Genomic DNA, 14,417 nt, shown 5'->3' on the forward strand with positions numbered 1-14,417 from the left:
GAAACTTCCACACACTTGATAGAGGGGTCAGAGGTCCAATCATCCAATCATAGAGAGCAGAGGAGCTCAATCAGGCATATTCTGTCTATATTGCTCCACTAATTACTTTTATGGCCTTTATCAAAAAGAGAATATGTTTGTGCCTTCCATGAACCAACACAGGATAAAAAAAGAAGTCATTTTTAAAAGAAACCATGGCTCCTAAAATACTCCACATGCTAATAAAGCAGGGCCTCATGGCTCCTAAAATATGACAATTTAAAGTATGTGCGCGCGCATCTGCTGATACAGTATCAGTGAGCCATTGATCAAACCTTGCAGCAAAGGTTAACAATAAAAAAGGTTAGCGCATGTTTTTGTAACCAGAGAGAAAAGAAGGGTGCACACTGCACAGGATTATAGTTTTCAGGCACAACACAACACAGGCCCTCTTTCAGCAGTTAGAACAACTTTCAGAGAAGGTAAAACAAGAAAAAATGCGATGCAGGATAAAAGATGGCACAACACACCAGCAACATTGCACAACAAGGAATATGAAACACAGCACCAATCTAAATGCAGGATGTTGTTAAATGTTATGTACACAGATGTAGAATGTGCAGCTGGGGAAACACACCAAGAACGGCTTACACACGTCCGATTGGAACAAGACTGTTATCAGGCCTGTAACTCAACTTGCTTCCCACCTTGGTTAGGAGTGTTTGCTCGTGCTTTCGGATCAGACCTAGCGCTGGCAGATTTGTTCATCGAATTTTTGCGTGTCGATACCTTTCCTGCTTCCCCACCAACTGTTTGAGCACATAAATAATTTAAGAGTGATTCAGTTACGGAGTGTTGGAAATGCAAGACAACATAATCAGAGCTGTATAGCTAGTCTGCTAGTGTTTTTTCTAAATCGATGCATAGTAAGCAACTACACATGCAGCCCTAACTTAGTTTCTCATTCATTGTTTCAAAGAGCTCTACAAAATAGGTTTTTTTTGGGGGGGGGGGGGGGTGGGGTTATGGCAGGTATACTTAAGCTTGACAAGGGAAAATAGGAAAAAATGCATGATTTGAAAGAAACCCTAAATTAGCAAGGGGAAACAAACTAATAAAACTCTTGAGAAATGCATCAATTGGTGTCCTGTGCTAGATGGTTGTAAATTGCTTTCAGCTACAAATGTCCAACAATTTTCTCAATAAATTGCCAAAAATACAGTGATAAACTGTTCTAGGATGAAAGCATCCACTACATCAATTACAAAAACACTGGATAACTTGAGAGTGCTATGTGTTTACCATTATTTGGCAGGGATAGCCGCTTCTTGGCTGGTGTATTCGCTTGCACAAGCTTATCTTTTGTATTGCTCACAGCCTTAGAAGCTAGATCTGTCGTTTGGGAGCTGACTTCCTCAAAAACTTCATCCGAAATCTTTGCCTTTTGTTTGGATGACCCCAAAGAGGTGGATGGTAGTGCACTTGTCGGTCGTGCAAACGAAGTACAACTAACATCGGAATATGACTTTTTGTGGTTTACGCCTTTCTTCTTGCTCGGACCAGTACTTGAAATTGGCATCTTGCCCTTTGGTGTGATCTGAGACTTTGTTTCCTCATCCTGTTTATCGTCATGTGTTGGCATACTCTCTTTCGCATTATTGTCAAGTAACCTGTTCTCCCATGGACGTACAGCCATCCACCTGTCCAACCAGTTTGACCCCCAGTGGTTGTCATCAAGTTCGAGACCTTGTAGACTCGTAGATTTATGTTGCTTGGAACTAGCTTGCCGCTGACCAAGATAAAAGCACTTCTCAGTGACTTCAGCACTTAAGGGACATTGAAAAAATAATGCAATTGTTGGAGGGGCAATAAATGTTGTTTATACTGTAAAAGCATTATAAAAAGCTATCAATAGTTTGCTATGAGCATCCATTAAGATAGTTGATTTTTAAGTAAACTAGTATGATATGTTTGTCATATTAAGTATGTCTCAAGCTCCAAACTGTTTGCGATGCTTTATATGTGGCAGGGAACAAAGAAAGAATGTATTTCAACAACACAAAAGGTACAGATGTAGTTATTATTTCATATCTATCACAATAGTCATGGTTTTCTTAAACCATGTTTCCCTTCTAACAATTGAGATGTCTTTTCGCTGACCTATCGAATAATTTGCAGGTTGAGCAAACATGTAACACACCCAATATCTACCTAATAAAAGAGGCATATTGATAGGACCGGCCCTCCTCAAGTTGTAGTTATGCACAACCCTGGGTCAGGGTCTGAAGGACCAGCGAGCTGGCGCCGTGATCACCCTCCTCGTGATCACGGCAGGTATGAGAGAGAGAGAGAGAGAGAGAGAGAGAGAGAGAGAGAGAGAGAGAGGAGATAACCTCTTGATTGATTCCTTAATCACGGTTGGCGCCATGTATATATAGTCGGCCAGAAGATAACCCAGCCAGCCTACAAAGTCCTAATTCAAATCCAACTCTAACTTATCTCTAACTTTTATCTGATTTAAACTAACATATCTCTAATCTTATCACTAACTGAATCTGATATAGATAAATCTTAATTTGAAACCTCTTATCTCTTAAGATGACTCTGGAATTCCTTTGCTGCGCCTACTATACTTCTTGCCGACCATAACACCACTCCCTCCCTCGGCAAACAACTCGTCCTCGAACTAGAACTCTGGGTGGTCCTTGACGGGCTAACAAGTAGCTTCTACAGCTATCATACCATCCTATTGGACCAACACATGCCACACACCACGTCTAATGCTTGTGCGGAGCACTTGGGATGGCACTAGAATGGCTCGGCCTTGGTCAAGCTGTGGCAGAGCTGGTGGCGTTGTCAGAGGATCACCATGGTAGCGCTTGAGGAGGCCCACATGGAAGACATCATGCAGCCGGGCTCCATCTGGAAGTTGTAGGCGGTAGACTACCAAGCCCACCCATGCCACCACTTGAAAATGGCCCAACATGGTGAGGCCCAAGCTTGCCTACCGGTCGTGTAGATAAGGTCTGCAATTGGCGGTGAAGAAGATGGAGCTAGACCCAGTCACCTATGTTGAAGATGACCTCCTGATGTTGTGTGTTGTAGTACTTCTTGTCATACTGTTGAGCTTGGAGAAGACACTCGCAGACCACCACTAGGAACTTGTCACACTCGCGGATCATGTCATCGACTGCAACCATCCGCGCTTCACCCTACATTCACAGCAAGAGGGCCGGCGGTGACGCACGCAAGGCCTAGTGGTAGGACATGTTGTAACAGTACTCGGCCCAAGGAAGCCATTCCAACCAAGCGCGAGGTCGATCTCCTGTGATGCACCGCAAGTACATAGCAATGACCTTATTGACTACCTCTGATTGACCATCGGATTATGGGTGGAACGTCGTTCTCATGTGAAGGCGGACACCTGCCAACTGGAAGAGATCCTTCCAAAAGTGACTCGTAAAGACTGGGTCACGATCACTTACAATGAATGCCAGAAACCCATGAAGACGCAAGATGTCGTTGAAGAAGGCACGTGCAAAGGATGCAACCGTATAAGGATGGCAAAGCGCGATGAAGTGGGCATACTTGGAGAAGCGGTCGACGACAGTGAGGATGACGAACTTGCCTTGGACTTTGGGTGGACCTTCCACGAAATCCATGGAGATGTTAGCCCATATACCGAACAAAACTACCATGGGCTGCAACAGTTTGGCCGAGTGCAGGGTCTCTGTCTTGTTGCGTTGGCAGACAACACATGCTCGGATGAAGTCATAGATGAGCTACCGGTCATGCGGAACGTAGAAGTCAACGCGCAATCGATGTAACGTCTTTTAAATTCCCTCATTCTTGGTTCAGTGCACGGCTTGCAGTAGGGCCGTCAACAAATTGGACGATGTGGGGAGGAACACGTGGCGGCCATACATGATCAGGTCGTCGATGAACTGCCATGGTACGCCCAACTTGTCGACATCAATCTTGTCGTGCATACCCACCATCTCATCGTTGACCCCCACGTCGCAGCGGATGTCATTGAAGATTTGAAACGTGGGTCCCGAGATGGCTAAGAGCTCCCCTTGGTCGGCGTCGTGACGTGAGAGAGCATCTGCCATAGTGTTGAGGTGTCCCTACCTAAACTCCATCGTGAAGTCGAACCCTAACAAGTTGCTAATCCACTAAAGTTGCAGAATGGTTAACATGCCCTAATCCAGGATGAACTTGAGGCTGTAATGGTCAGTGAATGCAGAACTTGCGCCCCATAAATATGGCCGCCAGTGTCTGACTGCCTGTACCAATCTAATTTGCTTGCTCTCGTACGGGACAAGCTTGACGTGACGAGCAGTGAATGGCTAGCTGAAGAACGCTAGGGCTCTGACGCCCTGGTGTAGGGTAGAGCCGAACCCTGTATCGGAGGTGTCACAAGCGACGATGAAGAGCTTGTTGAAGTCTGGCAACTGCGAAATCGGCGCACTGGAGAGGGCGGCCTTGAGAGCTTGGAATACCGAGTCCACCTCCAACGACCACGGAAACGCCTCCTTTTTAAGGAGCTTCATTAGTGGCGCGGAGACTACGCCAAAGTCCTGGATAAACTTGCGGTAGTATCATGCAAGGCCCAAGAAGCCATGCAGGCCCCGAGCAGAGCGGTGCGCGGCCAGGCGACCACGACCTGCACCTTGTCGCCATCCATGGCCACTCCGTTAGCCGAGATGATATGGCCCAAATAGGCGACGGATGATGCGGTGAACATGCCTCGGAGCGCTTGAGGATTAGTGAGCGGTAGTGCAGGAACTCGAAGATGACCTTAACATGTTGTAGATGTGCCGACCAAGATGAACTGTAGATCAAAATGTCATAAAAAACACAAGTACAAATTGGCAGAAACGGTCACGTCACATTATTCATCAAAGCCTAAAACGTCGCTGGTGCGTTGGTTAAACCGAAAGGCATCACCAGGAACTCGAAATTGTCACGGTGCGTTCGAAAAGCCATATTCTCGATGTTGTCGAGGTGAATGCGCACCTGATGATATCCGGAGCGAAGGTCAAGCTTGGTGAAGTAGCGTGCACTGTGTAATTTGTTGAGAAGCTTGTCCACCACCGGAATAGGGTACTTGTCCTTCACCATTCACTCATTATTCATCACGCGCACGATAATTGACACAAAACTGTCACGTGTTATCTTGTTTCTTGACAAGGAGCACCAGAAATGAGAACGCTGAATTGCTGGGACAGATGGTACATTGGGATAACATGGCGGCACATTGCCGCTTGAGTTCATCCTTTTGCAGTTACGGGTAGCGATACGGGCGTACCGCCACGGGAGCTGTTTCTGGCAATAGATGAATCCTGTGATCAAGAGAACGCTGCGGAGGTAGGCCTCGTGGTTCTGCATATAATCCATCGAAGTCGTGCAGCAACCCATCCAAGTCATCGCCGTGGAGGGCATGAGCTTCCATCCTCTGAATGTCTTGCCGAGGAGACCCCAGGCCTTTCCAAAAGACCTAACGGTCACCATGCTAGAATGCATGCATAAGTCATCGAAGTCCCACAATATTCGCCCAAAGGTTCGCAAATACTGAACCCCCAAGACGACATCATAGCCACCTAGCAGAATCGCGTAGCAATCCTCCATGAAATCCTCCATGCCAATGCGCATAGGCAGGTCAATACACAGACCCAAGCAACCGACCTTGTCTCCATTGGCCACCGCAACATGCAGGCCGGTACGCAGCCTCACAGATAGGCCAATGCGGCGAGCGAGCGACAGATTGATGAAAGTTGTGGGTGGAGCCAGAGTCGAGCAGTGCGAGGAGTTCTTGATTGTTGATGATGACATGAAGCTGCATCGTCTCCTCTGCCCCGATTTCTGTGAGCGTGTGGAGGGAGACGACCAGGTCGTCAACGCACTCGGTATGGGTGTCATCCTAGCCGTTGTCATTGTCGTCCACCTCTATGTAGAAGAGACGTTGACAACGATGGCCACACATATACTGCTCATCATAGTTGTAACACAACCCTTGCTTCTGCCTCCCCGCTAATTCGGCCGGGGACAAGCGACGGAAGGGGTGCAGCGGTGGAGTCGTCATGGTGGCGCTAGGGCTAGACGCCAGTGCCCCAGGTGGCTTGGGCGCTAATTGCTATGATGGAGATGGCCATCTTGGCACACGGGCAAGTGAGCATGTCGTCGGAGTAGAGCCATCCGTAGCCTGGACGCGGCGTTCATACGTATGTGCAAGACTCATCGCCACTTGGAGGTCCTTTGGGTCCTAAAGCTCAACATCGATGCAAGGGCAATACAACAACCCTGCAGTAAACAATTGGACCTGCTATGCCGAAGAAAGGGTCGGCGCGACATAGGAGAGCCTGGAACTTCTCCATGTATGCTTCAACAATAGTAGGAAAGGACAGGCGCGCCAATTCGCCAAGTGGGTTGTTTCGAAGTGGTGGTCCAAAGCGAAGATGACATAGCTCCTTGAAGTGCACCCAGGAAGGCATGTCGTTGTCGCATTCCAGCATGTAGTACAAATGTTGGGCGATGCCAATGAGATGATAAGCCGCCAACCAGACCTTGTCACTCTCCAGTGTTTGTTGGCCACGGAAGAAGCATTCGCAACGATTAAGCCACCCGATCGGATCCTCTTGTCATCAAAGGTCACGAACCCAAGCTTGTGGAAACGAGGAACACTGGTGTTGCCGCCGATATGACTGTGGTCCATGGCGCTACTAACCTGTAACACAGGTGGAAATTGCAAAGGCGGGAAAGTGGGGATGAGCGATGGGAAGTGGGGAAATTGTATATGGTGGATAGTGGTGGTGGACGACAGTTGGGGATGTGGCTGTTTTGGCAAGGGCAGAATGCCCGAAGTGTCGCATGTGCCCATGAGAAGGGTCATCGTGGAGGAAGGAGTTGTTGCACTGGATGGCGTGTTGATTTGTAATGTCGCCAACTGACTTACAGCATCCTGCGAGTGCTTGTCGACCACCGATAGCTGCTAAGAGATGGCGGACACTTGCGAGGACATGGTAGCCACCTGTTGCGCCAAATTGCCAAACTGTTGTTGCATGTTCTTCTGCATATCAACCACCAACTTGGCAAGGGTCTCCATGGCCTAAGAGCTCGCACCTTTCCTGGCGTCGGAACCTGGCATCTCTGATACCAAATTGATAGGACCGGCCCTCCTCAGGTTGTAGTTATGCACAACCTAGGGTCAGGGTTTGAAGGACCAGCGAGCTGGTGCCCAGGAGGGTGATCACGATAGGGATGAACAAAGGGGTGCAGAAAGAGAGAGATAAGGAAGATAGAGAGAGAGAAAGGGATAGAAGATAACTATTTGATTGATTCCTTAACCACGGTTGCTGTCGTGTATATATAGCCAGCTAGGAGATAACTCAACCGGCCTACAAAGTCCTAATTCAAATCCAACTCTAACTTATCTCTAATCTTATAGCTAATTCTTATCTGATTTCAACTAACAGATCTCTAATCTTATCTCTAACTGAATCTGATTCAAACTAACAAACCAAATCTGATATAGATAAATCCTAATTTGAAATCTCTTATCTCTTAAGCCGACTCTGGACTTCCTTTGTTATGCCTGCTATACTTCTTGCTGACCATAACACATATACATTCATAAACATAGCATCCATTATCCAAAACCATCCTTCATGATTGTCATTTCTACTTCTCTGACCAAAGGACTAAAATCATGAACAATATTCAACAAATCCTCAGGCACTAGATCATTAAGCTAATTCACTCAACAAGTTCTGGTCAGTTCACAACTTCATACTTTTCAGTACAGTAGATTTACCCCGAAAAATTACCTGATGAGTCAAAGCATACGCCATTGCCCTCTCACGTTTGGCAGCAGCTTCTTGCCTTTTCAATACTTTAGCTTGCATTTCCTCCATGGAACCAATACTACCACACCAGCCTCCCTGCATTTTTTGTTGTTGCAGAAGCAAAAAAAAAAAAAAAAAAAAAAAAAAAAAAAAAAAAAAACATATATCAAAAAACAGGGTACAGTAGAGAAGAATCATCCCACTTATATAGCTTACTCAATTTTCCTAGTTGGCAAAAAAAATATGCACAAATAAGAACAATTAATGATGTTTATTGTTCAGGCCAATGGGGACTGAAACATTTATTAGTGGAATAGTTATTTCAATACATGGAAACATATCAAAGCTTGCCCAAAAAGCACTGGTAATTCAGGATATTCAGCTGCAATCACACAAAAATTGAATATCATACAACAGTGGTTAAGAGCAAGTCAATTCATGATAAAATAATGGTTAAGAGCAGGTCAACTCATAATAAAATACTATCCCGAACCTAATCCACCTCCCCTGCTACCACCAAACTCCCCCACCACTCCATCCAACTGACATTTTCTCCCCTCACAGCCGCTATGGGCCAAGGGTAAAATGTCATAAAAACATAATAGAGAATAAAGGCATAAATCTGTGAAGCGTTTTATAGAAACTCAGGTACAATCCGTCCAAGTCAGAAGAAACACAGCCTTTAGCTTGATAGCATGGTGCAGTTTTATTAACATCAAAAGGATAAAAACAAACTCATAGGACCTCCTCAATGTGTGTTCTTCCTTTCTTAAAGAGAAAAATAAGTATGGTTGACTTGCTCCTATAATATGTATGTCCTAAACAAAGAAATAGTGCAAAAAATATGTAACAAATGAGACATATGGTAGCATGTTGACTTCCGAAGGATTATGTGGTATACCTCAACTTCTCGGACATGGTTCTCATGATCATCTTGTTCAGGAACCCTTTTTTGTGCCACTTGATTTTCTAAAGCAACACGAACTTGTCTTGCTCGAACACGAGCTTGGGCTTTTATCAGTGCTTGCATACACTGAAGTGTTTCTGCTGTCTGCTTTCTTACTGTATGACCCCTGATAAGGGCTTGAAGTAGAACTATTCCTTTCAAAGCTCGTAAAGCACGCCTAGCCTGGTAGATATGAATACAACACAAAAGATGAGAATTCCAGAGCACTACGAAAATCATGAACTAAGGGTATATTTGTTTCAGCCTACTTCTGGCTTCTGCTTCTGTCAGAAACCCAAAAGCTAGAAGTCTAAACAAACAGGTTTGCTAAAAAGTGGCTTCTAGAGATGCCAGAAGTCTGTTTCCGAGGAAATAAAATAGAAGCTGAGAAGTCTGCTTCTGAGAAAATAAAATAGAAGCTGAGAAGCTAGCTAAGAGTAGCTTTTCTGAGAAGTGGTGTGATAAGAAGCCAAAAAAAAATGTTATAAAAGCCAATAGCTAAAATCCAAAAGCAGTTTTTTTAACAAAGCCAAAAGCAGAAGCTCAAACAAACAGACCCTAACATATTTTACTAAAGCTATTGGTTCCTTAACCCATGCTTTACTATAAAATAACATAACTTGTATCTGAATAGTTTTAAGTCAGGAAAAGAAGCCTCAGTATCATAGTGTTTTTGCCTTCTTGACCATTGAAGAATAATATGACCTCCTAGTATTCCAAATCAATAGAAATCTCAAGAAAGTTCTCCTTTTCTTGCATTGTCTATTTTCATATAGATCGCACTAGCTGAAATTTCCAAGTTACTTAGTTGGATAAATCATTGAAAAATGAATGCAAATATAATAAATATTTAGTATAATTAGTTTATATTTTATAACATGGTAGAATAAACCTGTTATTATAGCAGTAGGTAATGGAATGTTTTAAAAAGATAGCATACCAAGAACGCTCGAAACGCAGACTGGATAACTGTCGCTGCCAAATCCTCTTTACTATAATGTTCTGTCTGAGAAACACGTACTTCACGTAATGTACTGTCTGAACAAATCGGATTTGAAAACGCTTGTATGTTGTTGTCATCATTCAGTAGTCCACTTTGTACTGCAATTTCGCCCACTGCAAGTGCACCTTCAGGTTCCAAAGAATGTTTCCGTTTGTGCAGCGATTGATCAGTAAAGCTCCTCTACAACATTTGTAATTCATCCCAAGGTGACAAGTTATCCCAATTAAAAGCAGCGGTTAATAGAGAAAAGTACAATGGTGACAACCAACAAGTCAGGTCGGACTGTAGGAGTGTATGACAGATATTAGAATCAAAACATTGTAACGCATATAAGTCACATGAGAGACAGACTACGTACAATTCATATGTATTCAATTGGATGGAATTATGGAAGTAAACAGTCAAAATGAAGTGGTGCATGAAAAGGTTTAGAACTGTTAGAACTCTGAGCAACAATAACCAAACTATGCAATCAGCTAACTACTTTAGAGGCAGCAACTTGAGTGTAGTCACATTCACATGTTTTGCCTAGAGAATTAAAACAAATCAAGTCTTAAAAAAATGAATTCACAAGATGAAAAGAGTAAAGGACAATCCAATCTAATGGTGCACAAATCAATCATCTATCCATCACTATCAGACAAATTAGAAATTAAAATCAGAAAGATGCCATCAAGTGCTCAACCACAACTTTGTCCCAGTATGCTTTTTTTTTTTCTCTTCGGTAGGTGAGGGGACAGAAGCACTGACACTGACAATTACTACATATTATGAGCTAACCACCATTTGCTACATCAGTGCATATTTAATATGCAGAGTTGCCGGCATTAGCCATGTAATGTCAGCGATATTTCTCGTCATGTTCCCCGTAATCATGTATTCTTGGTACAAAATCTAATGGAATACATTTATTCTCTTTATGTGACACCACTAACAATGAAGCATATTGGTTGAGGAACAAACTTGTGACAAAGACATGCCAACAACAGAAGTTGCGTGGCATCCAACGAACCAGTTTTGGTAAACCTTCTATTCTTTTGTAGTTTTTCTGATTCTTCAAGGTTTGTCATGTTCTCACAGAGAAAGACAAAGAACAAGGATAATTGCACCTCCTGTCAATTGTGCCCGTGAAAAGGGGGAAAATGAAAATACATAGATAAAAGAACTATGCTTCATAATATGGTTTAATGGACCAAATATTAAGCATAAGGCATTGAGTGTAATTCAAAATACAATACCTAGGTGGAATACCATGACTTACAGTTTCAGTGCTCTCAGCATTTTGTTCCTTTTCTTGCTTTCTTGTATTCTGCCCTTTTTCTTGCTTCCTTATGCCGACCAACGATTTAATCCACTTGGATGAGATACCCATGATAACTCCTCCTTCCCTTTTGCTAACTCAATGACCTAAAACCAGTACATTGCAGTGATTATTGCACTAATCGCTTTCTGCTTAAAACTTAATTTAGAGCACAAAGAGGGTGTGTACTATCACTCAACCGAGAAACTTGGCATCACAATTGCCCGAATTTCTAGCGATGTACTGTAGTACTGATGCAACAAATTGCTAGCACATGCAAGTTGTTGAAACAAGATCAAGGATATACAAAAGACTTCACGCAAACAATGAAAGTAAGCATCATCATCACAATTTATTAAATCTAGTGATTAATGCAATAAACAACCTAACTGATATAATAGGTCAGTCAGAAGAAACCGCTATATATGTCTGTCATTACTCTATCTAGTGGTTGCCAATCTCACTTATAACTAAGCATACAATACTAGTCAGGACTATGCCACCAAACTTGCCAAGTACCGATAGCTACTGCTATTTAGCGACCTAATCACTAGTCATTGAAGAAAATATTATGTACATCAGTTCGAATCGACAAGAACTCTTCACAGCATTAGTTGAAACAATTTAACAGTACCTCAGAAAAATGTACCTTAGATGATCGGAACCATGAATTGATTCAAAAAAAGAAACAAGTCCCAAAAGGAACGGGCAGCCAACTTTTCAGAAATTGTAAAGGACGCAAAATGTGAGATAGAATGATCGCCCCGACAACCGAACTCTTTCCGGTAGACCTAAAAAGAAAGTAAGAAGAAGATTCACTTGACATAAGCAAGAAACAAATGAAATCATGGATAATTCCCTCATAGGAAAAACAGCTCTGAGAACGTGCATCTCGAATGCTGTAAAAGGAAACCAAAACCAATAGATACTGCCACCATAAATCTCCTCCAAAATTGAATAACTTCACGCCGAACAGAATCAGAAAGGGGAAAGATTGGTAAAAATGGCACCTTTACCCATCTAAATTCTTGCAAATGCAAACAGCTTTGTTGAACAAGTGCACAGATTGGCCCAAAGTCCACCAAATTTCAGAATAAATTGATATCTAAAAAATGCACCAACCTACCAAAGACCAATTTCAACATCTCCCCAGGCAGGCAAAACCGAGGGAATCAAACATAGCCATTAGCCCAGACGACAGGCAAGACCGGAGAATCAAGCATAGCTCAGACGGAGAACTACACCAAATTCCAGCAAAATGCGACCCAAATCCAAGAACACGACCCCCAACCGTTCGACCGGTTCCCGAATCGGACGAAATCCGCACCCAGAACAGACCAAAACATGAGCGCGATACCCAGGGACGCGCATCGCCGACTGCGGCGCCCCAAGATTGCACGAGTCTAGGCATCGGGTGAGTCTGGGGCCTAGGACTCACCTGAGCGTCGAAGAGGATAAATTCGCCTGGGACCGTGAGACGGGAGGGCCGAGACGAGAGAGGAAGAGACCATGCCCTCCCCGTCGCGCTCCTCCTGTCTGTCCTCTCCCCCCGTCCCTCTTTGCTCGTGCGCTTGGATTTCAATTTTTTTCTCCACTTTTTTTTAACATGCCTGCGCTTTTCGTTCCTTTGAAGGGAAATTGGAAAAAGGTGGTTGCAGTTCGAGGAGATCACATTTGTATAAAAAGCCCTTTTGACAAATGTTTTTTTTTATTTTAGCACGAGCAGGTAGAAATGAAACATTGAAACTAGGACTGGCCAATGAGCCAGTTCACATCAGTACCGCTCGTTAAGATAACGAGCGAGCTCGAGTCAGCTCGATAGCGAAATGAGAAGAAAAAAAGCTAGTTTGGCTAGGCTTGTTAAAAGCTAAAGTCAGCTGATTTGGTTCACGAGCACCAACTTCAGTGACATGTGGGACCTGCCGCACTTGTTCGACGACGAACAAGCTAAAGTCAGCCTCCGCGAGCTCGACCGCAGCAACCACCGGATCCACGGCTCCACGCACTGTTGGACTGCTTCGACAAGCTCGGTAGGCGGGAGCGGCTCCGTTTGGACTAGAACCCACTTGTCGTGCCACCCACGGAGGTGGTCTCAAGGGTGTCGGCGCGATGAAAAAGTTCATGGTGAGGCGGTCGCCAAGGAGGAGGAACGTGTGAGCGTGGCCACCACAGCGGGGAGCCTAAAGGTCTCGACACCAGAAAGTGGCTAAGACCATCCTCAAGTCAGTTTTTTGAACGAAAATCTGTTTGTTTCGGGATTTTTTTCATTTCACCGATTTAACGATTTTTCTTTACAATTTTTGTGGTGAAGAGATTCTCGAGGTTATTTCTTTCAAAATAATATTCTCCTTTATTTTTCTTCACAATTTTTTTTAAAGAAAATTATTAAAGATGGGAGAAAATAAAGTGAAAACTATTATGAAAAATATAGTTTTGGATGGTCTAACGCGGACCGTGTCGTCGCTGAGCACCTGGTGTCAGATGTCACTGGGAAGATCGTGACAAGTGGCGGACGAGGACGGCTTCCTGGAGTAGCAGCTCTGAAGGCGGAGAGCGCGTCCCTAGGCTCGCTCGCTGCTTGACCATTGCTGTAGAAATAACAGGAGAACGCCTTGGAAACCTTCTTCGTTCATTGGTTGTCGTTTTTAACCTTTTTCTTCTCAAAAAGGTTGTTGCTAATGTCTCTCTGAAAATTGTAACTACTGACATTTGATTTCGATTTGGTCTTTCACTTGCTTAGCTGGAGTGTGATTTATGCCCAACACTAAGAACCATGGAATATGGTAGCCAAGAGGAGCACACAAATGCTCAGGGTTCAACACGGCCCGACGTTTGTTGCCCAGAACATGCACATTCAGACTAAGCAAAAGATTGCCGGACTACGAATTCCAGTACAAATGTACAATGAAATGCTCCAAGAACAGATGATCTTGGAGACGTCTGCATATGTTCTGCATCACTCGAGAACAAACGTACAATGAACTGCTCCAAGAACACACGATCGACCTGAACAACATCGTCCCACAAAGATGCTGGCTGAACGAACTAATCTCATAGCAGCAGCACTTCTCGCTCACATCAATGCGAACCCATGAACAGGTAATAGGCATGCAACTCAAGTAGAACAAAACAGCAACAAATCAGATCGGACTACAGGAACAGGAACGCAAACACTGAACATATGCAAACATAGGTCCACAGACCATAATAAGATCGCATATTACAGATAGTAACACACACAGTTCACCTGTCAAGGTACTGCTTTTTCTGAAGCACACACATGGATATACTAGCTAGGGTTCATGTTCATCGACACCAGACGAACCACACGCGACAAATATAACA

General features: G+C 43.9%; 1 protein-coding gene across 2 annotated transcripts; it reads right to left on the bottom strand.

Annotated features, from left to right (window-relative positions):
- Positions 1-369: 369 nt before the first annotated feature.
- Positions 370-12,802, bottom strand: LOC133912953 (protein IQ-DOMAIN 5-like). 2 transcript variants are annotated; one of them, XM_062355951.1, is made up of 8 exons: positions 12,511-12,802; positions 11,722-11,863; positions 11,034-11,179; positions 9,710-9,952; positions 8,725-8,952; positions 7,806-7,919; positions 1,282-1,768; positions 370-788 (listed from the first exon to the last, which is right to left on the bottom strand). In XM_062355951.1, the coding sequence occupies exons 3-8, from the start codon at positions 11,142-11,144 to the stop codon at positions 658-660; spliced, it is 1,314 nt and encodes a 437-aa protein (XP_062211935.1). In that variant the 5' UTR covers positions 11,145-11,179; positions 11,722-11,863; positions 12,511-12,802; the 3' UTR covers positions 370-657. The 2 variants fall into 2 exon arrangements, with proteins under 2 accessions (XP_062211935.1, XP_062211934.1); XM_062355950.1 differs by lacking the exon at positions 11,722-11,863 and having other exon boundaries at positions 12,511-12,799.
- Positions 12,803-14,417: the final 1,615 nt, after the last annotated feature.

Source organism: Phragmites australis, chromosome 3, assembly GCF_958298935.1.
Source record: "Phragmites australis chromosome 3, lpPhrAust1.1, whole genome shotgun sequence".
In the NCBI taxonomy this organism is placed as follows: domain Eukaryota; kingdom Viridiplantae; phylum Streptophyta; class Magnoliopsida; order Poales; family Poaceae; genus Phragmites; species Phragmites australis.

Excerpts from the sequence above, each read along its gene's own strand:
- LOC133912953 (XM_062355951.1), bottom strand. The coding sequence starts at position 11,144 with ATGGGTATCTCATCCAAGTGGATTAAATCGTTGGTCGGCATAAGGAAG. Across the intron at positions 7,920-8,724 it reads ACCATGTCCGAGAAGTTGAG|GGAGGCTGGTGTGGTAGTAT; the intron begins GTATACCACATA and ends CAAAAAATGCAG. Across the intron at positions 1,769-7,805 it reads CGTATGCTTTGACTCATCAG|CGGCAAGCTAGTTCCAAGCA; the intron begins GTAATTTTTCGG and ends TATCTTGGTCAG.